The sequence below is a fragment of the Oratosquilla oratoria genome, chromosome 5 (assembly GCF_046742065.1).
Source record: "Oratosquilla oratoria isolate Oo_2021 chromosome 5, ASM4674206v1, whole genome shotgun sequence".
Taxonomy (NCBI): domain Eukaryota; kingdom Metazoa; phylum Arthropoda; class Malacostraca; order Stomatopoda; family Squillidae; genus Oratosquilla; species Oratosquilla oratoria.
This window is the reverse complement of record NC_134781.1, coordinates 29,242,131-29,269,456: the sequence shown is the minus strand read 5'-3', so window position 1 is coordinate 29,269,456 and position 27,326 is coordinate 29,242,131. Positions and strand designations below refer to the sequence as shown.

The following is a 27,326-nucleotide window of genomic DNA, read 5'->3' as shown; positions in this document are numbered from 1 at the left end:
AAAGTTTACTTTTAAAGACCAGTCTGTATTTTACAGGAAATGTTTGACATTTATGCTGGACTCCACAACCTTCAAGATGAACAGTTTTGCCTTAAGATACTGGATGATTACATAAATGCATGGCTGGCTTCAACCAAAGGATCAGACTGTGCAGGTCCTGGATCACCAATTGTGTCTCCCAATGATGAGCACTTCAAGGGACTGGCTAAAATCAAACGCTTGGCAAATCTACTCAACCTTCCTCCTCCTCTTGTTAATGCCAACCTTGGTGTGCAGTCTGCCAAGGCACACAGAATTGCTGAAACCATTCATTTTTGTAGGTGAGTTATGTGTTGTACAGAGAATGGCTTATTTAATCTTGCCCCCCCCCCTCTCTCTCTCTCTCTCTCTCTCTCTCTCTCTCTCTCTCTCTCTCTCTCTCTCTCTCTCTCTCTCTCTCTCTCTCTTCCTTTCTCTCTTATTATTTTTGTAGTATTGACATGCAGCCAATACCACATCTGGGGGATTGGCTGCATGTTATTTCTGGCAAAGTAACATGCAGTTGATACTTTAGGGTCTATATGGGCGCCCCTACAGACTATAGCCACACATCATTTTGTCTGTGATAGAAGAAGACTGTTCATAGAGAAATAATGACGCTTTTATTATACTATGACTCTCCCTCCATTATGCTGTCCCTCAACTCCTTGTTACTGCCCTGTACCATTTCTCTGAATATTCATTTCCTTTTTTCACCTACCCTGTAGTGGGGGAAAAGAGTGCTACCATCAAGTCTTCCCACTTGAGTCATAAGAGGCGACAAAATATGGGACGGGGGCTAGGACTAGGAATCCTTCTACCTGTAGCCCCAAAGGGGACATTCCTAAAAAAAAGTAAAGGCACAAGAGGGTCTGGGAGTTTTCCAACCAGTACCCTAAGGTTTGGGTCTTTTAAAGTGCATGGTACAGATAAGAGTAAAAGGGAAGTATGTTTGTGAGATGAAAAATGGATGTGTTGGCACTGAGTGAAACTAAGTTAAAAGGGAGGGACGAGTGTGAGTTTGGGAGTGTAGCTGGGAGGTTCTCAGGAGTGAAGAAGGGACGAGGAAATAAGGGATGGCTATACTAGTAAGTGAAGAAATAGGTAAGCATGTAGTGGAGTGGAAGGAGGTTTCTTCAAGGTTAATGTGGATGAAGGCGAAGCTGGGAAGGGAGATGTGGGTCTTTGTAAGTGTGTATGGGCCTGTTAGTGAGAAGAGCATAGAGGAAAGGGAGGCTTTTTGGATAGATTTAAATGAGTGCATAGAGGGATTAGGGAGAAATGTCAAAGTAGTTGTATTGGAAGACCTTAATGCTAGAGTAGGAAATGAACCAATAGACGGAGTGATTGGGAAGTATGGAGTTCCAGGAAAGAATCATAGTGGAGAGTTGTTGTTGTTGTTGTTGTCGTTCCCTAGACTGTCTGTCCGAGCAGTCCCGTCTCCCCAAGGAATGCCATAGCCGAAACTGGGTTTTCCCACAAATCCTTTATAGAGCGTATGTTGTGTTGTTTGCGTGCATGATTGTGTATAATGCAGTCTTCCATTATGTGTTGTATGGTATGGGGTGAAGTGTTACATCATGGGCAGCTGTTCACAATGCGGTCATCCAGCCTCTTCTGGTAGCTTAGAAGTGCTGGGTGGTGACCGCACCGCAGTCTGGCCAAGTGGACTCTGTCCTTTCGTGGGAGAGAGGATTCAGAAGGGTGGATATCAGGGGGTCTGGCATGCAGCAGTGTGTTGTCTTTCAGTGTGTTAATGGAGCGGTGAGTGATATGATTATGAATATGTTTCCGGAGGCTGGTATTTGGTGGTTGTGGAGGAAGAGAAGAGAGTATCTGTGCGTGATAAAGGTCTTTGGGTGTTGTTTTAATGTTTCTTGGTGTGTGTGGGTGTTCTGCTATGTAGTGTAGCGGGTGTAATGTGTTTGTGGTGGCTGCGGCAAGTGTTTGTGTGCCTCTCATGTCGAGGTGGTCCTTGACTTTGAGGACTTTTGTTTCATGGTGTAAATGGTCTGTAGGTGTTGTATTTGTGCAGCCTGTAATTGTTTTTAGGGCTTTGTTTTGTATGATTTGAAGGGTGTTGTGGTGTGTCTCACTGAGATTAGGAGCCCATGCAGGACTCGCATAATTCAACACCGAGCGTATGCATTGTTTGCATATTGTTATATTAGTTTCTTTGTTTTGTCCAAATGTTGTTCCAGTGATTGACTTAAGTGCGTTAAGTCTAGGTGTGCATTTGTTTTTTATGTTTGTGAAGTGTTGTTTGAAAGACATGGATGTATCGTATGTTACACCAAGAATTTTCGGTGTGTTTGTGTGTGGTATTAGAGTGTTGTTGATGTAGAGATGAGGTATGTATTTGTGTTCTTTTGTCCAGTTGGTGAGAAGTGTTGCTGTAGATTTGGTTGGAGCTATTTTGAGTCTGTTTGTGATGAACCATGTGTTGAGTGTGTCAAGGTATGGCTGGATTATTTCTGCAGCTTTGTCTGTGTTACGATGTGTGCATGTGATTGTTATGTCGTCTGCGTAGGAAGAGATTTGTATTTCTGAGGTGTCTGGCGTGGGTAAGTCATGCATGTATAGATTAAATAGTGTGGGGGATAGAACTGAGCCCTGTGGTACTCCGTTCTTAATGTTTCTGATGTGCGATGATTGGCCATTATATGACACGTAAGCATTCCTACCTGCCAGATAATTGGCCAGCCATCTTTTGGTGTTATTGTGCATGTCTGTGTTATATATTTTATTTGTTAGGTTGTGGCGGGGGATAGCATCAAAAGCTCTACTAATGTCTAATGTTATAAGAAGTGTTCTTTGGTGGGGCCTATCTGAATTGATGCCATCTAAAATTCTTTGTGTGAGGTTTGTCAGAAGAGTGTTTGTGGAGTGTAGTGGCCTAAAACCGTGTTGTGAGTCAGCAAGGGGAATATGTGGTGTGACAAGTTTAAGTATTAGGCGTTCAATGACTAGAGGGGGTGCAGAGAAGTGTGATTGGACGGTGCGATGTTGGGATTGTTGGGTCTTTGTTCAGTTTTGGAATGGTGATTATTTTACCATGCTTCCAGATGTCGGGTATAATGTTGTGTGAATAGCTGTAGTTTGCAATGTTTGTGAGTGCGTGCATACCTTGTGGTCCAATGTGTTTTAGGTGGATGTTGCTTATGTTATCAGGGCCATAGGCAGATGAGTGCTTGAGACTATGTATTATGAGTTTTGTCTGACTGTCTATGAAGGGTATATAGTCTGAGTCTGTGGGAAAGTCTTTCTTACGTCGAATGGTGCGTCAGTCGTCAGGGTGAGAAGTGAGATGGCTTGTCTGTGCAAAATGACGTATGAGTGCGTTTGCTTGTTGTCTGTTTGAGGGTAGATTATCTGTTGTTGTGATTATTGCTGCGTGAGAGCGTGTAGTGTTAGTGTTGGATAGTGTAATGCTGTTGAGTGTTTTGTACAATTTGCTGGTGTTTGTTTTGTGATCAAGTGTATTGATAAAGTTTTGCCAATTTTGTGTTTTTTGTTCATGTATTTTATTGGCAATCACAGTGTTTAGTGTTTGTATTTGGTCTGCTATGTTTTGAGGGATAGGTGTGGGGGTATTGTGTTTAAGTGTGTCACGTTGTCTGATGAGGCTTTGGATTTCTGGTGTGAAGTTGGGGTTGTGTGATTTTCTGTTGCCTCTAGGGATGTATCTCTTGTCTGCATTTTGTATGATTGTATTAAAAGTGTGCACAGCATTGTTTATGTTTGTGATTGGTGTACTGTTAAGTGTTTCAAAATGTTGTTCTGTGTCTTCAGTAAAAGCTTCCCAGTTAGCTCTCTTGTAATTGGTGTAAGTGTGTCTGTGGCCGACTGGGGTGCATCTTGTTTTGGTGGTGATGATTATTGGAAGGTGGTCAGAGCCAAGGGTTCCAACCACTCTCCATGATGTTGTTGGGGTTAGGCAGGGGGAGCAGAAGGTGATATCAGGAGAGGAGGGAGTGTAGAGGGCTTGGTGTGGGATATGTGTATGATTATGTGTGTTGTTCATGATAGTCAATGTGTCAAACTGAGTCTGTATATCAAGCCCTCTGTCTGTGTCAGGGTTGTTGACATACCAGGCAGACGACTTGGCGTTGAAGTCACCACCCATGATCAGGTTGGGGATTGAGGTTAGTTGGCTAAAATGAGGCCTGAAGGTGTCTGGAACTGTGGGGGATGATTGGGGGGGAATGTACATGTTAACTATTGTCAGTGTTGATTTGTTGCCTGTGCAGATTCGAATGGATTGGATTTCTGTTGTGTTATCTGTGGTAGGGAGGAGAATTTTGGTTGTGGCACTTGTGTCCACAAAATAGATGGAGTGGTGGATCAGGGTGATGAGTCCACCGCCATAGCCGTCAGTCCGGTCTTGTCTGATGGTGGTGTAATTATGAAATGATGGTGTTTTGTGTGTGAGTGTCTTAGTTTTGTTTCTTGTAAAATCGCAATGTGTATGTTGTGTTGTTTAAGAAAGTGTTCAAGTTCATGTTTTTTCGTGTTAATACCGTCAATGTTGTGTTGTAATATGTTGATGTTGTGTGTTTTGTATGTGTTGTATGTTGCCGTTTGGGGTTGAGGTTGGGGTGGTAGTGGGGAAGGTGTAGGATCTGGGTCAGAGGGGGGGAAAGGAGAGATCGGGGACAAAGGAAGGGGAGTACTAATCGGGGGTAAGGGCAGAGGGAAATTGTGAGTGGGTGAGGGTGCTGGCTGCGGTTGGGGAGGTGAGAGTGGAGTTACTGGAGGGCAGGTAGAACATGTCCAAGTGTTTGTGTATTGGTTTGTGTCAGCAAGTGTTGTACAAGTGAGGTGGGCCCAGTTTTTGCACATATTGCACTGAACTGAGCCCTTTGTCTGTCTGCTCGAAGTAATGGGTTTAGAGCATGTTGGGCATGTGTATTTTGTGGTGGGCCCAGGATTGCTCTCTACATCTCCAGCTAAAAGTAGAAGAAGAGGAGTGATCGCCGGAAAATCACCCCTTGGTGCAGAAAAAACGTAATATTGCATGTTGGGAAAAAGGATTGTGGTACTCCTCCATAGCTCCTCTTGGGGATCGGTGCCACCTGCGTAGAGCCGGTAGCCAGGGGTAGATGCTGCCGTTTGGCCCCCAACTCTTGGGGTTGGGGGGTGGTCCCACGACGTAGACGCTGCAGCTCCAGGACCTAGTGGAGAGTTGATGGTGATGGGTCTAGAGAGTTGATGATAGCAAATACAGTGTTTAGGAAGAAAGTCAAGCATAAGTACACATAGGAGAGGGTGGTGGATAGAAGGATGGCAGATAGAGCATTTATGGACTATATAGTTGTGTCCAAGAGTATGGTAGGAAAAGCTAAGGATATACATGTTCTAAGGGGAGTGAGTGGGGGAATATCAGATCATTTTTTAGTGGAAGGTAAATTGAGAGTGAAGAATAGGTGGAGAAAGAGGAAAAGGGCAGAAGGTGGGATGCTCTTCAAGTGAACTGCATAAATGAAAAAGAAAATGAGAAGGAGTATAAGAAGAAGTTGAGAGAGGAATGGGAGGTAGTGAAGGATAGAGTAGAACTAGGAGTGGAGGAGGAATGTGGATGGTTCAAGGAGGGAGTCATAAGGTGTGCAAAGATGGTATGTGGAACAAGGAGGGTGGGAGAAAATAGAAGGAAGGGTAGTGAGTGGTGGGATGAGGAAGCAAAGAAGGGTGTAGAAGAGAAGAAGCAGGCTTTCATAGATTGGGTACAAATTAGGACGAGGGAATCGTATGAGAGGTACAAAGTAAAGAGAAGAGAAGTAAAGCACAAGATTAACCCCTTCCATATGGTGCCGCATACGTAGGCGTCATGAGGAGCAAGTGGATATGCAAGGCTGCCATATCGGCGTCTTGATTATATTTATTGTAGTCGCCCCTGCGTTTTGACATTCTCTATAAGCTGCCCTTAATCACATTCTCTATGGTTTTCAAAATTCACGGGTGAAAGAGAGAACGATCGATATAAGCGGTGACTATATTTTATGATGCGAGTATTATTACGACACGTCGTACGGCTGGCATTGGCTGCTGCCCGCGAGATTTAAGGCCCGTACTGAAGAGGTTAATGAGGTGAAGAGGAGAGCAGATGTGAAATGGGGTAAGATTATGACAGAAAATTTTGAAAGTAATAATATGTTTGGAAAGAAATTAAGAGAGGAAGAAGTGGTGAATCAAGAAGAGAAGAAAATTAAAAGATGCAGAAGGAAAGATGATAATGGAAGAGAAGGCAGTGAGAGGAAGGTGGGCAGAGTATTTTAGGGAGTTGTTAAATGTGAAGGAGGATTGGAAGGGAAAGGTAGTTGCAGTGGGAAGTGCTAAGAAAATGACAGTGGTGAGTGAGAAAAATGGAGGAGAAATGAGGAAAGATGAAGTGAAAGCAGCTGTTAAGATGATGAGAGCAGGTAAGGCACCTGGGTTGGATGAATGCCATGCAGAATGTCTGAAAAAAGGAGGTACAGCTATGGTAGACTGGTTGTGAGGTTATTTAATGTTTGTTTAAGAGAGGGTAGTGTGCCAGAGGACTGGAGGAGTGCCTCTATGGTTCCACTTTACAAAGGAAAGGGGGACAAGCGTGAGTGTAGTAGTTACAGAGGGATCAGCTTGTTGAGTGTAGTTGGGAAGGCTTATGGGAGGATCTTGATTGAGAGGATTAGAAGAGGAGCAGAGGGTGTAATTGGTGAGGAACAGTGTAGTTTTAGGACAGGTAGAGGATGTGTAGATCAGATCTTTGTGGTAAGGCAGATATGTGAAAAAGCTATAGGAAAAGGTAAGGATGTTTTTTGGGCTTTTATGGATCTGGAAAAGGCTTATGACAGGGTAGACAGGAAGGCACTGTGGGAGGTATTGCAGATATATGGGATAGGAGGAAAGCTGTTAACCCCTTCCATACGGTGCCGCACACGTAGGCGTCATGGACTTAGATCTCGGTGGCAGCAGCCAATGCCAGCCGTACGACGTGTCGTAATAATACTCGCATCATAAAATATAGTCACCGCTTATATCGATCGTTCTCTCTTCACCCGTGAATTTTGATAACCATAGAAAATGCGATTACAAAAGAATTAGAAAGAATGTCATTATGGAGGGGCGACTACAATAAATATAATCAAGACGCCGATATGGCAGCCTCGCGAATACACTCGCTCCCCATGACGCCTATGTGTGCGGCACCGTATGGAAGGGGTTAAGAGCAGTCAAGAGTTTTTACAAGAGTAGTAGAGCTAGGGTTAGGATTAGAAATGGAGAATGGATGGTTTGAGGTGAAGGTGGGACATCGTCAGGGATGTGTTAGGTTGCACTGGCTGTTCAATCTATACATGGATGGGGTGGTATGAGAGGTGAATGCATAGGTAGTGGGTAGGGGGTTGGAGATGGTTAAAGAAAATGGAGAAAAGTGAGAGGTGAGCCAGTTGTTGTTTGCTGATGACACTGCTTGTAGCAAGATCAGAGGAGGGATTGAGGAAGTTAGTGACAGAGTTTGAGCAGGTGTGTGAAAGAAGGATGCTGAAGATAAATATGGGTAAAAGTAAGGTTATGAGATGTACGAGTACAAGGGGAGAGAGTGACTGCAGGCTGGAAGTGAGTATTAAGGGAGAGAGACTGGAGGAAGTGGATAGTTTGATACTTGGGTGCAAATGTGGCAGGAAAGGGAGGAGTGGGGTTGGAGGTAGAATGTAGATTGAGAGAAGCGAGTAAATGCCTTGGTGGATTAAAAAGTGTAATGAGAAATAGACATTAGGGAATGAATGCTAAGAGGAGATTGTATGAAGGAGTGATTGTGCCAACAGCACTGTATGGGGCAGAAACATGGAACATAAGAGAGGAAAAGAGGAGTCTGAATGTATTTGAGATGAAATGCCTGAGAAGTATGATAGGGGTTACTAGGGTAGGGTGAGAAATGAGGAGATGAGGAGAACAGGGGTGGAAAGGTAGTTGTGAGATAGGGTTGATGAAAGAGTATTGGGACGGTTTGGACACATGGAAAGAATGAGTGAATAAAGATTAGTAAAAGAGGTGTGGAAGGAGTGAACATGAGGGGGCGATCAAGGATGAGATGGATGAATGGGGTAAAAGGGCCATTGGGAAAGAGAAGAAGTCTGTTGAGGAAAGATGTGAGAGGACAGTATATAGGGATGAATGGAGAAGGGTTGTGTATGGATGATGGTGTGATGCATGAGTGGGAGTGGGTGGGGTATGGGGGTGAGGGATTATGTATGAGAAATTGATGCAGCCCAAAGGGATTTCTCCACCGTCTTCTCATTTGCTGAATTAATGAAGCAGCCTTGCTGTGGATGTGCTGTGTCTTGTGACACTGCTTCTGACCCAGGGCAGTGGACAAGATGCAGGGATGACCCGTCATCCAGGAGGTGCCAAGATAAGAGGGTGGAGGGGAGGGGAGTATGTAGGGGATAGAATGGGTGGGACTGGTTTCTATGCCTTTTTCTTTTTGCATATTTTTGCTGCTGTGCTTGTGAAGGAAAAGGGGACAAGGGTGAATGTAGTAGTTTCAGAGGGATTAGCTTGTTGAGTGTAGTTGGGAAGGCTTATGGGAGGATCTTGATTGAGAGGATTAGGAGAGGAACAGAAGGAGTAATTGGTTGGTGAGACAGATATGTGAGAAAGCTATAGGAAAGGGGAAGGATGTTTTTTGGGCTTTTATGGATCTGGAAAAGGCTTATGATAGGGTAGACAGGAAGGCACTGTGGGAGGTTATGCAGATATACTGGATAGGAGGAAAGCTTCTGGGAGCTGTCAAGAGTTTTTATGAGAGTAGTAGAGCTTGTGTCAGGATTGGAAATGGAGAGAGTGAGTGGTTTGAGGTAAAGGTGGGACTTCGTCAAGGATGCGTTATGTCGCCCTGGCTGTTCAACTTATACATGGATGGGGTGGTGCGAGAGGTAAATGCAAGGGTAGTGGGCAAGGGATTGGAGATGGTTAAAGAAAATGGAGAAAAGTGGGAGGTGAGCCAGCTGTTGTTTGCGGACGACACTGCGCTTGTGGCAGGATCGGAGGAGGGATTGAGGAAGTTGGTGACAGAGTTTGGGAGAGTATGTGATAGAAGAAAGCTAAAGATAAATGTGGGTAAAAGTAAGGTGATGAGATGTACAAGGGGTGAAAGTGGTAGTAGACTGGAAGTGAGCATTAAGGGAGAGCAACTGGAGGAAGTGGATAGTTTTAGATACTTGGGTGCAAATGTGGCAGGGAAAGGTGGAGTGAAAGTGGAGGTAGAATGTAGATTGAGAGAAGCGAGTAAATGCCTTGGTGGATTAAAGAGTGTAATGAGGAATAGACATTTGGGAATGGATGCTAAGAGGAGACTGTATGAAGGAGTGATTGTGCCAACAGCACTGTATGGGGCAGAAACATGGAACATAAGAGAAGAAGAGAGGAGGAGTTTGAATGTGTTTGAGATGAGGTGTCTGAGAAGTATGATGGGGGTTACTAGGCTAGATAGAGTGAGAAATGAGGAGGTGAGGAGGAGAACAGGGGTGGAAAGGGAGTTGGGAGATAGGGTTGATGAAAGAATATTAGGATGATTTGGACACATGGAAAGAGTGAGTGAAGAAAGACTAGTAAAAGAGGTATGGAAGGCAGATGTGGAGGGAGTGAACATGAGGGGACGTCCTAGGATGAGGTGGATGGATGGGGTGAAGGGGGCTTTGGGGAAGAGGGGAATGTCTGTTGAGGAAGGACGGGAGAGGACAGAAGACGGGTGAATGGAGAATGGTTGTATATGGATGATGTTGTGATTTGCATGAGGTGGAATGGGCGGGTGGATGGGGAGTGAGGTAGTATGTGTGAGCAAAATTTGATGCAGCCCGAAGAGATTTCTCCCCGTCCTCTCCTTTTATGCAATGGGGGGATGGAGAGGGGGGGTCGCTGATTTAATGAAGCGGCCTTGCTGTGGATGTGCTGTGTCTTGCGACACTGCTTCTGACCCAGGGCAGTGGACAGGGTGCAGGGATGACCCGTCATTCAGGAGGTGCTAAGATAAGAGGGAGGGTGGAGGGGTGTGGAGTGTATTCAGGGATGGAATGGGTAGGAATGATTTTATGCCTTTTTTTTTTGGCTACCCCCCTTGTAAGGGGGAAAAAGCCTTGGTATATGTATGTATGCTTGTGAGGGATACTGGTCTGAAGTTTGTAGGATCTTCCCTATTTCCTCCTCTATATATTGGTACTATGTTAGCATCTTTCCAATCTTGCGGTATCTTTCCCTCTTTGAGTGAGAAGTCAATTATCTTGTATAGTTTGTCTGTCAGTTCATCCATACACTCTTTCACTATTCAATTTGCAATTCCATCTGGTCTGTGCAATTTTCTGACATCTAGGCTTTTTATTTGATCTCATTTCTTTTTATGTGTAGTAGTTTTAGAGGGATCAGTTTAAGTGTAGTTGAGAAAGCTTGCAGGAGGGTCTTGATTGAGAGGATTAGGAGAGGAACAGAGGGAGTAATTGGTGGGAACAGTGTGGATTTAGGACAGGTAGGGGTTAACCTCTTCACTCCAGGGCACATTGCACGTCTGGCAGGATTAGCTGCCCGACGTGCGATGTTGCATCATAATAATCGCATTATAAAAAATAGTCAGTGCTCAATCGTTCGTTCTCTTTCACCCGTGTATTTTGATAACCATAGAAAATTGATGAAGCCAGTTTAGAGAGAATGGAAATTACGTAGGTACGACTACAATGAATATAATCAAGATGGCGACGTTGGTATCATCGAGTACACACTTGCTCCTCATATCGCCTACGTAGGGGTCACTGTAAGGAAGTGGTTAAATGGATCAGATTTTTGTAGTAGGCAGATATGTGATAAAGCTTTAGGAAAAGGTAAGGATATTTTGTGGGCCTTTATGGATTTGGAAAAGGTTTAGAACAAGGTAGACAGGAAGGCACTGTGGGAGGTATTGCAGATATATGGGATAAGAGGAAAGCTTTTAAGAGCTGTCGAGTTTTTACGAGGGTAGTCGAGCTTGTGTTATATTCAGAAATGGAGATAGTGGTTTGAGGTAAAGGTTGGACTTTGCCAGGGATGTTTTGTCACCTTGGCTGTTCAATTTATGCATGGATGGGGTAGTGCAAGAGGTAAATGCAAGGATAGTGGGTCAGGGGTTGGAGATGATTAAAGAAAATGGAGAAAAGTGGGAGGTGAGCCCGTTGTTGTTTGCTGATGACACTGCTCTTGTAGCAGGATCACAGGATGGACTGAGGAAGTTAGTGACAGAGTTTGAAAAGGTGTGTAAAAGAAGGAAGTTGTTGTTGTTGTTGTTGTCGTTCCCTAGACTGTCTGTCCGAGCAGTCCCGTCTCCCCAAGGAATGCCACAGCCGAAACTGGGTTTTCCCACAAATCCTTTATAGAGTGTATGTTGTGTTGTTGTTGTTGTTGTCGTTCCCTAGACTGTCTGTCCGAGCAGTCCCGTCTCCCCAAGGAAGGCCACAGCCGAAACTGGGTTTTCCCACAAATCCTTTATAGAGTGTATGTTGTGTTGTTTGCGTGCATGATTGTGTATAATGCAGTCTTCCATTATGTGTTGTATGGTATGGGGTGAAGTGTTACATCCTGGGCAGCTGTTCACAACACGGTCGTCCAGCCTCTTCTGGTAGCTTAGAAGTGCTGGGTGGTGACCGCATCGCAGTCTGGCCAAGTGGACTCTGTCCTTACGTGGGAGAGAGGATTCAGAAGGGTGGATATCAGGGGGTCTGGCATGCAGCAGTGTGTTGTCTTTCAGTGTGTTAATGGAGCGGTGAGTGATATGATTATGAATATGTTTCCGGAGGCTGGTATTTGGTGGTTGTGGGGGAAGAGAAGAGAGTATCTGTGTGTAATAAAGGTCTTTGGGTGTAGTTTTAATGTTTCTTGGTGTGTGTGGGTGTTCTGCTATGTAGTGTAGCGGGTGTGATGTGTTTGTGGTGGCTGCAGCAAGTGTTTGTGTGCCTCTCATGTCGAGGTGGTCCTTGACTTTGAGGACTTTTGTTTCATGGTGTAAATGGTCTGTAGGTGATGTATTTGTGCAGCCTGTAATTGTTTTTAGGGCTTTGTTTTGTATGATTTGAAGGGTGTTGTGGTGTGTCTCACTGAGATTAGGAGCCCATGCAGGACTCGCATAATTCATCACTGAGCGTATGCATTGTTTGTATATTGTTATATTAGTTTCTTTGTTTTGTCCAAATGTTGTTCCAGTGATTGACTTAAGTGCGTTAAGTCTAGGTGTGCATTTGTTTTTTATGTTTGTGAGGTGTTGTTTGAAAGACATGGATGTATCGTATGTTACACCAAGAATTTTCGGTGTGTTTGTGTGTGGTATTAGAGTGTTGTTGATGTAGAGATGAGGTATGTATTTGTGTTCTTTTGTCCAGTTGGTGAGAAGTGTTGCTGTAGATTTGGTTGGAGCTATTTTGAGTCTGTTTGTGATGAACCATGTGTTGAGTGTGTCAAGGTAAGGCTGGATTATTTCTGCAGCTTTGTCTGTGTTACGATGTGTGCATGTGATTGTTATGTCGTCTGCGTAGGAAGAGATTTGTATTTCTGAGGTGTCTGGCGTGGGTAAGTCATGCATGTATAGATTAAATAATGTGGGGGATAGAACCGAGCCCTGTGGTACTCCGTTCTTAATGTTTCTGATGTGCGATGATTGGCCATTATATGACACATGAGCATTCCTGCCTGCCAGATAATTGGTCAGCCATCTTTTGGTGTTATTGTGCATGTCTGTGTTATATATTTTATTTGTTAGGTTGTGGCGGGGGATAGCATCAAAAGCTTTACTAATGTCCAATGTTATAAGAAGTGTTCTGTGGTGGGGCCTATCTGAATTGATGCCATCTAAAATTCTTTGTGTGAGGTTTGTCAGAAGAGTGTTTGTGGAGTGTAGTGGCCTAAAACCGTGTTGTGAGTCAGCAAGGGGAATATATGGTGTGACAAGTTTAAGTATTAGGCGTTCAATGACTTTAGAGGGGGTGCAGAGAAGTGTGATTGGGCGGTGCGATGTTGGGATTGTTGGGTCTTTGTTCGGTTTTGGAATGGTGATTATTTTACCATGTTTCCAGATGTCGGGTATTGTGTTGTGTGAATAGCTGTAGTTTGCAATGTTTGTGAGTGCGTGTATACCTTGTGGTCCAATGTGTTTTAGGTGTATGTTGCTTATGTTATCAGGGCCACAGGCAGATGAGTGCTTGAGACTATGTAATATGAGTTTTGTCTGACTGTCTATGAAGGGTGTATAGTCTGAGTCTGTGGGAAAGTCTTTCTTACGTCGAATGGTGCGTCGGTCGTCAGGGTGAGATGTAAGATGGCTCGTCTGTGCAAAATGACGTATGAGTGCGTTTGCTTGTTGTCTGTTTGAGGGTAGATTATCTGTTGTTGTGATTATTGCTGCGTGAGAGCGTGTAGTGTTAGTGTTGGATAGTGTGATGCTGTTGAGTGTTTTGTACAATTTGCTGGTGTTTGTTTTGTGATCAAGTGTATTGATAAAGTTTTGCCAATTTTGTGTTTTTTGTTCATGTATTTTATTGGCAATCACAGTGTTTAGTGTTTGTATTTGGTCTGCTATGTTTTGAGGGATAGGTGTGGGGGTATCGTGTTTAAGTGTGTCACGTTGTCTGATGAGGCCTTGGATTTCTGGTGTGAAGTTGGGGTTGTGTGATTTTCTGTTGCCTCTAGGGATGTATCTCTTGTCTGCGTTTTGTATGATTGTATTAAAAGCGTGCACAGCATTGTTTATGTTTGTGATTGGTGTACTGTTAAGTGTTTCAAAATGTTGTTCTGTCTCTTCATTAAAGGCTTCCCAGTTAGCTCTCTTGTAATTGGTGTAAGTGTGTCTGTGGCCAGCTGGGGTGCATCTTGTTTTGGTGGTGATGATGATTGGAAGGTGGTCAGAACCAAGGGCTCCGACCACTCTCCATGATGTTGTTGGGGTTAGGCAGGGGGAGCAAAAGGTGATATCAGGAGAGGAGGGAGTGTAGAGGGCTTGGTATGGGATATGTGTATGATTATGCGTGTTGTTCATGATAGTCAGTGAGTCGAATTGAGTCTGTATATCAAGCCCTCTGTCTGTGTCAGGGTTGTCGACAAACCAGGCAGACGACTTGGCGTTGAAGTCACCACCCATGATCAGGTTGGGGATTGAGGTTAGTTGGCTGAGTTGAGGTCTGAAGGTGTTTGGAACTGTGGGGGATGATTGGGGGGGAATGTACATGTTAACTATTGTTAGTGTTGAATTGTTGCCTGTGCGGATACGAATGGATTGGGTTTCTGTTGTGTTATCTGTGGTAGGGAGGAGAATTTTGGTTGTGGCACTTGTGTCCACAAAACAGATGGAATGGTGGATCAGGGTGATGAGTCCACCGCCATTGCCGTCAGTCCGGTCTTGTCTGATGGTGGTGTAATTATGAAATGATGGTGTTTTGTGTGAGTGTCTTAATTTAGTTTCTTGTAGAATTGCAATGTGTATGTTGTGTTGTTTAAGAAAGTGTTCAAGTTCATGGAAGTTGAAGATATATGTGGGGCAAGGTTATGAAGGAGTATGTGTGCAAAATAAATTGACATAGCCCAATGGGATTTCTACCCATCTTCTCCATTTCTGCATGAGAGGACAGAGAGGGAGGGATCACCGATTTAATGAAGCGACCTTGCTGTGGATGTGCTGTGTCTTGTGACACTGGTTCTTACCCAGGACAGTGGGTGAGATGTAGGGATGACTCATCATCCAGGATAAGAGGGAGGGAGGGGGATGGATGGAAGTGGAGTATATGGAGATGGAATGGGTGGAAGTGGATTTTATGTTTGTTTTTTTGGCTACCTTCCTTGTAAGGGGGGAAAATCTTTTGGTATATGTATGTATGATGATTATTATTATTTATCTAGTTATATATATTTTTTTCCTTTATCTAGTCTGTCTTGTTTCTGATGTCTGTTTTCTCTTTACTCTCCTCTGTTACTGACCCAATTTGTGTATTGTATTTTGGAATAATGAATGTTGTCATAGGGGTGGTAAAAGGGAGACTTGTTGAGAGAAGGAGAAGGGATGAATAGTAGAAGTTAGAAATGACTCGTTGTTCCTTTTTTATGTGGAGGTTTGTATGTTATAAAAGGTTACTGTGTGATTTTGGTTCATATTGTAGTCTGTAGAGTAATGTGCACATAAAATTCTTAATATTATTATCAAATATGGTAATGTACTCATGTCGATCTCAATGTTCAGCGAATTAACAGAAGGATCCAGTGCATCAGACACGTCCAATATTTATCGAATAATCAGCTTGATCATAGAAATATGGAGGGCAAGTATGTCACAGGGAGACACAACAATAGAAAAAATAAAAGAAAGTAAGACCAACTCAGAATTTCTCAGCGTGATCAATCATCTCGTATCTTCAGCACAAATTGATGCACATCCAGGTGAGTTTGACTTCGTACTGATAATGGACAGTATCAATAGACTAAACTTCAGCTTAGCACTCTGCATCAATTTTGTGGTGATTAAAATGTCACTTTGAAAATTGAAGGTTGTAATTTTACAAAAAAAAAAAAAAAATTTTGGGGGGGGGCAGAGTCTTTTAGGAATGCTAAGAGGAGATTGTATTTACCTAGTTACATTTTATGGGAGGGGAAGCTATGCTCGTGGTGACCCGTTTTTGTATCTTGCAAGATCAAGTTTGTTCTGAAATTCTTCTATGGTGTTTGCACACACTATTTTTTCATCCAGTTTGTTCCAGATATCTATCACTCTGTGTGGGAAACTATTCTTTTTCAGGTTTCTTCTGTAGCTGTCCTTTTTGAGTTTCTTTGCATGTCCTCTTGTTTTTCCTTTGTCCCACTTTAATAAGTCCTCTCTATCAAGGAGTTCCTTACCTTTCATAATCTTGTAGATAGTTAGTAGGTCCCCCTGTTCTCTTCTTTGTTCCAGGGTTGGGAATTCCAATTTGGCCAATCTGTGTTCATATCTTAAGTTTGAAAGTGTTGGGGCCATCTTTGTCATTGCTCTTTGTATTCTTTCTAATTTTCTTGTATTCTTTTTTGTACTAGGTGACCATATCATAGCTGCATATTCCAGTTTTGGCCTTATCAGTGTTAGTAATATATTTTTTTAATTTCCTTACCCAGGTATTCAAAAGACGCCTTTATTGATCTCAACAAGTTGTATGTTTCTCCAACTATTTTATTTATATGAGTATCTGGCGACATGTCTTTGGCAAAGATTACTCCTAGGTCCTTTTCAGAATTTACTTTCTTTACTTCTTTTTCATCAATTTTATACATACATACACGGGGTGTAGCCAAAAAATAAAAAAGCATAGAAACCACTCCCACCCATTCCATTTCTTATATATTCCACTCCCCTCCACCCTCCTCCCTCCCTCTTATCTTGGCACCTCCTGGACGACAGGTCATCCCTGCATCCTGTCCACTGCCCTGGGTCAGAAGCAGTGTCGCAAGACAGCACATCCACAGCAAGGCCGCTTCATGAATTCGGCAACCCCCACTCTATGTCTTCCCATGCATAAAAGGAGAAGACAGGGAGAAATCCCTTCAGGCTGTGTCAGATTTTTTCCTCGTACATACTTCCTCATCCCCCATACCCCCACCCCACTCCCCCTCATGCATCACAGCATCATCTATACACAACCCCTATCCATTCACGCCTATCTTCTGTCCTCTCCTGTCCTTCCTCAACAGACATTCCTCTCTTTTGTAATGCCCCTTTCACCCCGTCCATCCATCTCATCCTAGGACGCCCCCTCATATTCACTCCTTCCACCTCTGCCTTCCACACTTCTTTTACTAATCTTTCTTCACTCATTCTTTCCATGTGTCCAAACCATCCTAATACTCTTTCATCAACCCTATCTCTCAGTTCCCATTCCACCCCTGTTCTCCTCCTCCTCACCTCATTTCTCACTCTATCCAGCCTAGTAACCCCTATCATACTTCTCAGACATTTCATCTAAAACACATTTAAACGCCTCTCTTCCTCTCTCATGTTCCATGTTTCTGCCCCATACAATGCTGTTGGCACAAGCACTCCTTCATATAACCTCCTCTTAGCATCCATTCCCTGATGTCTATTTCTCATTACACTTTTCAATCCTCCAAGGCATTAACTCGCTTCTCTCAATCTACATTCTACCTCCACCCCCACTCCTCCCTTTCCTGCCACATTCTCACCCAAGTATCTACAACTATCCACTTCCTCCAGTCTTTCACCCTTAATACTCACTTCCAGCCTGCTGTCACTCTCTCCCCTTGTACATCTCATCACCTTACTTTTACCCACATTTATCTTCAGCTTCCTTCTTTCACACACCTTCTCAAACTCTGTCACTAACTTCCTCAATCCCTCCTCTGATCCTGCTACAAGCAGTGTCATCAGCAAACAACTGGCTCACCTCCCACTTTTCTCCATTTTCTTTAATCATCTCCAACCCCTGACCCACTACCCTTGCATTCACCTCTCGCACCACCCCATCCATGTAAAGATTGAACAGACAGGGTGACATAACACATCCCTGACGAAGTCCCACCTTTACCTCAAACCATTCACTCTCTCCATTTCTAATCCTAACACAAGCTCTACTACTCTCGTTAAAACTCTTGACTGCTCTTAACAGTTTTCCTCCTATCCCATATATCTGCAGTACCTCCCACAGCAGGGCAGTGGACAAGGTGCAGGGATGACCCGTCATTCAGGAGGTGCTAAGATAAGAGGGAGGGTGGAGGGGTGTGGAGTGTATTCAGGGATGGAATGGGTGGGAATGATTTTATGCCTTTTTCTTTTTGGCTACCCCCCTTGTAAGGGGGAAAAAGCCTTGGTATATGTATGTATGTATGTATGTTCCTCCCACAGTGCCTTCCTGTCTACCCTGTTGTAAGACTTTTCCAGATCCATAAAAGCCCAAAAAACATCCTTACCTTTTCCTATAGCTTTCTCACATATCTCTTACCACAAAAATCTGATCTACACAATCCCTACCTGTCCCCTACCTACCGCTATCAATTTTATACTGTCCTGATATTCTGTTCTTGCTTTTCCCAAATTCAATTATACTGTATTTCTTGATGTTAAATTCTACTTCCCATTTCTTTCTCCATTCTGAGACCTTGTTCAGATCACTCTGTAATGACTCAGTCTTTTTCAGAACTTGTTTAATAACTTTGTGTCATCCGCAAAGAAGTTCATGTAACATTCAATACTTTCATCCATGTCATTTACATATATAGCAAACATTATCGGAGCTAGCACTGACCCCTGTGGGACCCCACTACTCATTTCTTCCCACTTTGAATATTTGTCTCTGAGCACCACTCTCATTTTTCTTCTATGTAGGTTTCCTCCATCCAATTCAATTGTTTTCCATGTATGCTTCCTATTGTTTCCAGTTTATTTAGTAATTTTCTGTGTGGTAACTTTATAAATATTTTTTGTAAGTCCAGGGAGGCATAGTCTGCCCAACCATCCCTTTCTTGCAATGTATCTGTCAATCTTGAATAGAAACAGATCAGATCAGTGGTACATGATCTTCCCTGTCTGAATCCAAATTGCCTTGAGTTCAATATATTATTCCCCTCCAGATATTTTGTCCATCTAATTTTGATGATTCACAAATTTTAACTATTGTACTTGTTAGGGACACCAGTCTATAATTTGTTGGGTCTTCCTTATTTCCCCCCTTATATATTGGTACTATATTGGCATTTTTCCAGACTTCTGGTAATTTTCTTTCTTTGAGTGAGCATTCAACTATTTTGTATATTTTTCCTATTAGTACATCTATACATTCCTTCAGTATCCAGTTTGCAACTTCATCTGGACCATGTGACTTGTTAACATCACGCTTTAGTATTTGATTCCTTATTTCATTCTGAGTGACATTTAATTCCTTTATTGGGGAGATCTTACTTCATTTCTTTGGTCACAATTTTGTAGATTTTCTTTTTCTTTGGTGAACACAGATTTGAAATGTTTGTTCATAATATCTGCCATTTCTATATCCTCTGTGTATTCTCTATTACCTTGACATAATTTAAGTATTTCCTGTTTGTTTTTTAGTTTGCTGTTTACATATCTATAAAATAATCTGGGTTGATCTTTACATTTGTCTATTATGTCCTTTTCATAGTCTCTTATTTTCTTCCCTATGTATTTTTATATATTCACTTCTTAGTTTGGTGTATATTTTCCATTGATCAATTCCCCCCCCCATCTTTTCCAGGCTTTATCTCTTATGTCATTTGCCTCACTGCACTTTTTATTGTACCAGCATTTTATGTATACCCTTTCCTGTTTTTGTTTAGGTACATACTTGTCCACTCCTTCATTATAGATTTCCTTCCAAATTGCCCATTTCTCTTCCACCTTTGTTTCTTCATTATCAAATTTTCCCATTTGATTCTTGAAAGAATTTTGTAAATTTCTTAAAATCTGTTTTGTTATACATCTGTCTTCCTTTTCTGTTTTTCATTTATTTCTATTGTTGTTTCTTCATTTAATTCTAGTTCCAGTAGTATATGATCACTTTTTTCAATTGACGTCTTGTATTCGATTTTATCCACAGTTTCGGGTTCTGATGTGATTATCGAATCCAACACCGACAGTTCATTATTATTTCTATATCTGGTATTTTCCTTAGTCCATTGTGTCATTGTGTAATCATTGGTCATTTCCAGTAATATGTTCCCCAATTATCTTCTCCACCTTTCACAGTCATTTCTTCCCAACATGTTTCTTTCAAGTTAAAATCACCCATAATTACCAGATTTCCTTCTCTAGTGTTTCATTTCGTATTTGTCTTGTGTCTTCTACCATTTTGGAGTGTTCATTTTCATTCCATGTGTGAGTTTTAGGCAGGACATAAATCACTGCATATTTTCTATTTTTCATATCCCTATCCACAACTCTTATCATAATCATCTCCACATTATTCTCTCCTGTGATTTTTGTCACATATAGGTTTTTCTTAGTAACAAGAGTCCTGCACCTGCTTTGTTTCTGTTTCTGATCCAACAATTGTATAAGCCTTAGCCTCTACTATTTGGTGGTAATGATCCTTTCAATTTTGTCTCCACAACCCCCATTATATCTGTTTTTATTCGTTCTAGATAATCATTTAGGTCATCTATTCTTGATATCAATCTATGTTGGTATATGTTACCTCTAATTTTTTTTTTTTTTTTTTTTTTTCTCCTTTTCTGCCTTTCCTTCTTGCTCCTGTATTTCCTTTTCCCTTATGTACCATTTCTTCAGTCTCAAGTCCATTACTCTAAAAAAAAAAAAAACTCCTTCTTTGTTCTTTTTTCATTTTTCCATAGCTTCCTCCTTAAGTGTTTTTTCTTTCTGTTTTTCCTCATCATTCATTTCCTTTTTTATCCATAATTTTTTGTAGCTAATATTTCTTCCACTATCCTCTGCGAATTTAGCTTTACTTGAAAGGCCTAGTCTTCTCTTTAGAATCTTTTCCCATTCCATATATTTCTTCTATTTAATTTTCAAAATCTTGTCCTTCCTCATGTATTTCTTTTACTATTGTATTTCCCTTTCTTCTTCTCTTTTTCGCTTTGGAACCTGATTAGTCCATGTTTTATATATATATATATATATATATATATATATATATATATATATATATATATATATATATATATATATATATATATATATATACCCTAAATTACAATACATTTTTTTCTGTCTGTTGTGTCTTTTACCCCCTTTTTTTTATACATCACAGTGTCCTTTGTACTTTCGTTAATTTGTTCTTTGACTATTTCGTAAAATAGTATTTTTTTGGTTTTTAATTTTCATCATGTTTGTTTTTTTATATTTTCACGAACTTTGGTGCTAAGATAAGAGGGAGGGTGGAGGGGTGTGGAGTGTATTCAGGGATGGAATGTGTGGGAATGATTTTATGCCTTTTCCTTTTGACTACCTCCCTTGTAAGGGGGAAAAAGCCTTGGTATATGTATGTATTTATGTTTTATTTTATTTATTATTATTAATCAAGACTAAAAATCACTTCTTTATTCATGAATATTGGCTATGTAGTGGAGTAAGCAGAGGGCACACAGATGCAAAATTTTTCTGAATATGTACAGGGAATATCATAGCCATCTACTGGAGTACATTATTGCCCCTTTCACTTCTTTGTGCTTAGAATCGTTTGAAAATACAGAAAGCAACAATTTTCAGTAAGTACTCTGTAAGTACTAAAAATGGGGCGGGGTTTAGGACTAGGCATCCTTCTCCCTGTAGCCCCACAGGGAGATAGAGTAGAATTAGAAGTGGAGGAGTGGTGATTGTTCAAAGGGGGAGATTCACAAGTTGTGCAAAGATGGTGTGTGGAACAAAGAGGATGGGAGGAAAGCATAAGATAAAGGAGGCAAAGAGGAGAGCAGACATGGAATGGGGTAAGGCATCGACAGAACATTTTGAAAGTAATAAAAAGATGTTTTGGAAAGAAATTAAGAGAGGAAGAGAAGGCAAATCAAGTTGAGAAGAAAAGGTAAAAGGTGCAGATGGAGAGATGATAATGGAAGAGGAAGATAGGCAGAGTATTTTAGGGAGTTGCTAAATGTGAAGGAGGATAGGGAGGGAAAGGTAGTTGCAGTGGGAAGCACTAAAAAAATGAGTGATGAGTGAGGAAAATGGAGAAGAAATAAGAAAAGATGAAGTGATGATAGTTTTTAAGATGATGAGAGCACCTGGTCTGGATGGATGCCATGCATAATGTCTGAAAAAAGGAGGTATAGTGATGATGGACTGGCTGGTGAGGTTATTCAATGTTTGTTTAACCTCTTCACTCCGGGGCACATCGCACATCTGGCAGCATTAGCTGCCCAACGTGCGATGATGCATCATAATAATCGCATTATAAAAAATAAAGTCAGTGCTCAATCGTTCGTTCTTTCACCCGTGTATTTTGATAACCATAGAAAACATGATGAAGCCCGTTTAGAGAGAATGGAGGTTACGTAGGTACGACTACAATAAATATAATCGAGGTGCCGACGTCGGCATCATCGAGTACCCACTTGCTCCTCATGCCGCCTACGTAGGCGTCACCGTATGGAAGTGGTTAAGAGAGGGTAGAGTGGCAGACGACTGGAGGTGTGCCTGTATAGTTCCACTTTATAAGGGAAAGGGGGACAAGTGTGAGTGTAGTAGTTTCAGAGGGATTAGCTTGTTAAGAGAGAGGAAGAGAGGAGTTTGAATGTATTTACCTAGTTGTATTTTACGGGAAGGGGAGCTATGCTCGTGGTGTCCCGTCTTCATATCTCATTTTATCTAAACTATTTTTAAATTCATGTATTGTTTTTGCACACACCACTTTCTCATCTAACTTGTTCCAACTGTCTATTACTCTGTGAGGAAAGCTGTTCTTTTTCAGATCTCTTCTATAGCTGTCTTTTTTTTATTTTCTTTCCGTGTCCTCTTGTATTTCTATCATCCCATTTTGTGTGTTTGACATGAGGTGTCTGAGAAGTATGATGGGGGTTACTAGGCTAGATAGTGAGAAATGAGGAGGTGAGGAGAATGGGAGTGGATAAGGAGTTGGGAGATAGGGTGGATGAAAGAATATTGGGATAGTTTTGACACATGGAAAGAATGAGTGAAGGAGTGAACATGAGGGCTTGACCTTGGATGGATGGGGTAAGAGGGGAATGTCTGTTGAGGAAGGATGGGAGAGGACAGAAGACAGGTGAATGGAGAGTGTCTATGGATGATGTGATGCATGAGGTGGAACGGGCGGAGGATGGGGGATGAGGGAGTATGTATGAGAAATAATTTGGTGTAGCCCAAAAGGATTTCTCCCCATCTTCTCCTTTTCTGCATGGGGGGTAGCCGATTTAATGAAGTGGCCTTGCTGTGGATGTGCTGTGTCTTGCAACACTGCTTTTGACCCAGGGCAGTGGACGAGATGCAGGGATGACCCGTCATCCAGGAGGTGCCAAGATAAGAGGGAGGGAAGAGGGTGGAGGGGAGTGAAGTGTGATGGGGATGGAATGGGTGGGAATAGTGTATTGTTTTTTTTTTTTTTTGCTACTTCCCTTATAAGGGGGAAGAAAGCCTTTGGTATATGTATGTATGTACTAAAAACTCAGTTGCACTCATAATTTTCCAACTTTATTTCAGGTGTGTTACCTGGCTTATTGGAGCTGGGCTTGTGGTGTAACATCGGCCAAACTCTGTACTTGAAGTGTTTCCTCAAAGGTTACCAGTCCAACACCCATGACCCACTTGAAAAATGGAAATTGAGTCCTCTTTTCCAGGATGTAAGCATGCCAATTGAAGAGAAGATTGTCACCACAGCGATCATCAAAGCATTGGAAGAAACCATGAAGAAACGAGGGTTGCTGAGCAATCTCCCATATTTCCAGAAGTACAATCAAGAGGCATTAGCTTCTCATGAGGAAGAGGATGATATGTCCAACATTAGCCTTGAGCTGATAGGTCATCTTCAAGAGCGTAGTCAGGATCTAGGAAGTCTTGAGCTGTCTCTGCTCATGGCCCATAGAAAATTCAGAGAATTCGGCGTCAGCTACCGTCCTGGGATGCACCTCATTCTTACAATCCTCTTGCGTGCTCTTAGCACAAAACAACCTGACCTAGCTATGTCATGTTCTCTACTTTCCTTGCTGACCAAGAGTGAAGCACTAAAGACAATGCATGAAGTTATCAAACGATTTGGGTATGACTATCACCGTTTGCATAGTTTGGCACAAGTTGGGTTAGAATACTCCAGAGTGTATAATTTGAATGACATCACACTTCAATTTAAAATCTTACAGAAGAGAGCCTCTTGGGGCAAGCGCTTGGCAGAAATTGATGTATCTTTCAAAGAAGCCTTTAGAGGAGATACCGTGGCTCTGGTTCAAGTCTTGTCATCACTTGTGGCATCACCTAAGTGTGACTTCACTATATTGAATGATTTCTGTACAGATTTTGAGAAGGAAGTCACCAGTACTTATTTGCTTTACCTAGAAACAGTTATGAAGTCATGGGAACCTCAGGTTAATGAAGATGGACTCATTAAAGAACCCCCTCAGGGTCTAATAGCTAAATGTAAAGCCATCATGAACTACATTGACGAAAAAGGAAGGCTCTATGAATTTCTCAGAGCACAGTTAGAGACTTTGGATTCCTATAATTATGAATTAATAGAACTTGTTCTTTATGAAATTGACGAACTTGAAGAAGATCCCCAAGTAATGAAATGACCAAACGTGGTTTGAACATCCTCCAGTTTCTGAAAGTTTATGTTCGAAGGAAGAAACCCCAAGAAATGGAGATTGATGAATGGATGAAGGCCAACCCATACAAGTCAAGCTTGCCTGTGACCTCCCACTATCGTCTGCCTTTCCATGAATTGTTTAAAAGAACCAAAAGTATGATGAAAATTATTGAACCTGAACTTGACTTGTCATGTATTGACACTTGGCTTCATGTTGCTACCATCATCAAACTGAACACAGATGAACTGCGTTTGACTGCCACACAGAACACTATGACTCGTATCTTAGCACAAGAGGAATCAAAGAGGGGAAATACAAAAGGTGGTTCTGGAAAAGTCCAGACTTGGCAACTATATAACAGTAACACAAACCTCCTCAAGATGGTAAAGGAAACTGTTACCAAGATGAATCACCAAGAACTAGCTACTGCCTGTGCCAACTGGGTGGTCAACCAACTGCCTCCGGGCGCTGATAGAGTATCAGCAGCCAAGGAATGCAAAATATTGGCAAAGAATTGGCTAGAGATATCTGGTACTAAAAAAGGCGAGGAAGCCTACAATCGTATGGCTGCACGGCACCAACAGTTGGCGCTGGAACATGCCTTGCACAAATATGGTTTTGCTGAGGACAAATACTTGTGTCTAACCAAAATACCATTAAATCTTGTTCTTGCTCTTTATGAGCACCCATGTTTGGATTCACTTGCAAGTCTAAGCACACAGAGCATGCCAGATATTCACAGCTGTGTCACGGAAATCTGCTCAGTTGTGGGACTAAACCAGGTAAGCATTTGATCCTATACCTTATCTACTACATGAAATCCTTTCAGATTTAGGTTGTCTAATACCCTGTCTGGGGTATTGGCTGCATGTTGTGGCAGAGTAGCATGCAGTTGATATTTTACGGTCTATATGGGGCGCCCCTACAGACCAGAGCCACACATCATTTTGTCTGTGATAGAGGAGGACTCTGCTCACAGAGAAATAATGAAACTTTTATTATGCTGTCCCCCAACCCCTTGTTGCTGTCCTGTACCATTTCTCTGAATTTCATGTCCTTGTTTCGCCTACCCTATATGTATATACATATACCAAGGCTTTTCCCCTTACAAGGGAGGTAGCCAAAAAGGAAAAGGCATAAAATCATTCCCACCCATTCCATCCCTGAATACACCCCCATGCCCCTCCACCCTCCCTCTCATCTTAGCACCTCCTGAATGACGGGTCATCCCTGCACCTTGTCCACTGCCCTGGGTCAGAAGCAGTGTCGCAAGACACAGCACATCCACAGCAAGGCCGCTTCATTAAATCGGCGACCCCCCCTCTCCATCCCCCCATGCATAAAAGGAGAAGACGGGGAGAAATCCCTTCGGGCTGCGTCAAAATTTGCTCACACATACTACCTCACCCCCCATCCCCCCACCCATTCCACCTCATGCATCACATCATCATCCATATACAACCAGTCTCCATTCACCCCTGTCTTCTGTCCTCTCCCGTCCTTCCTCTCCTTCCTCAACAGACATTCCCCTCTTCCCCAAGGCTCCCTTCACCCCATCCATCCACCTGATTGTGCCAACAGCACTGTATGGAGCAGAAACATGGAACATAAGAGAGGAAGAGAGAAGGAGTTTGAATGTGTTTGAGATGAGGTGTCTGAGAAGTATGATGGGGGTTACTAGGCTAGATAGAGTGAGAAATGAGGAGGTGAGGAGGAGAACAGGGGTGGAAAGGGTGTTGGGAGATAGGGTGGATGAAAGAGTCCATTTCCAGATTTTGTCTAGGTCTAACTGTAATGATTCACAATCCTCCTCTGTTCCTACTTTCTTTAGGAGGTGCCAAGATACGAGGGAGGGAAGAGGGTAGAGGGGAGTGGAATATATAGGGGATGGAATGGGTGGGAGTGGTTTCTATGCCTTTGTTTTTGGCTACCTCCCATGTAAGGGGGAAAAAGCCTTTGCTATGTAATTATTTGCTTTAGGCTTTATGCCTGTATAACTACGCAGAATACACATTGGTGTTTGTCTCATGTTAATTGAACAAGATGGAAACTTACTTGTAAATACAGAATGCCTGTATTACATGCAGAAGGTAGCTCTGTTTGACAATTCAGTGGCAATAAAGCATAGGAACTGCAGTAAAATTCAGCCAGATTTTGTCATGTTCTTGTAAACTGTAGTTTCATAGTTGTAATAAATTATGAAATATGATACTGTAAGACTTAGTTAACTCAAATATACCTTTTCATATCACAATATATAATTGATTATGAATAATCAGTCCAATTTATTGGTGTCAGGCCCTCAAATGTTTGCTTCACACTCTTCCTCTTATACACTTCAAATATCTTTAATTCCATTCTATTTTGATTTCAGACAGCAATTCAACTGGATTTGTTAGAAAAATGGCTGCCCCCAGCCGATTCTTGCACAAGTATGTCTGAAGAAACTGTTACGAACTTCCAGTTGTTGCTGGATCCAGGTGCTTCATCTAGAGATTCAGCTGAAGACTCATCCCTTTCAAGGTTTGTAATCCTTTTTAACACATGAAAGTTTTAGTTCTTGTAGTACATTTTGCAATATAGTAGGCTGTCCAGCTTTGAAAAAGTATTGAATAAAGATAATGAATTTTTAACTCAAGACATGAACCAATATCCATTATTTATATGATGGGATTGAAATTAAAATAATTTTGTGGGTAGAAATGTAAACAACGCAATGTTTTCATCAGAAGTGTTAGTGATTATAACCAAAAATTTTTATTAGTCCACATTGAACATTTCTGGTGTATTCTTGGTTGCTAAAGTTCATAAAGAAAAGAAACATTGTTAATCAGTGATCAGTTTCATTATATGTATATTAGGAAAGGTAATGATGGCTGAACAAAATAAAGAGTAGTACATACATACACAGGCCAAGTCAAAACATAGATCCTATCTGCACCCATCTAAAATCCATTCAAAATCCATTTGTTGTCCCTCCCATTTTAGCACCCCTTGGATTAAGGGTCATCCCAATCCTCTGCCAAACTGCTCAGATCAAAGATATTGCAGTAAGACACCAC

At 42.0% G+C, this 27,326-nt stretch overlaps 1 protein-coding gene across 1 annotated transcript in view; it reads left to right on the top strand.

Moving 5' to 3' along the window:
• The window catches only part of LOC143025424 (kinetochore-associated protein 1-like), a 159,485-nt gene that overhangs the window by 91,679 nt on the left and 40,480 nt on the right, over nt 1-27,326 (top strand). Inside the window, 5 exon segments of the mRNA XM_076185081.1 lie at nt 37-320; nt 15,239-15,435; nt 23,165-24,226; nt 24,229-25,046; nt 26,639-26,787. Coding sequence (XP_076041196.1) covers nt 37-320; nt 15,239-15,435; nt 23,165-24,226; nt 24,229-25,046; nt 26,639-26,787 — 2,510 coding nt within the window.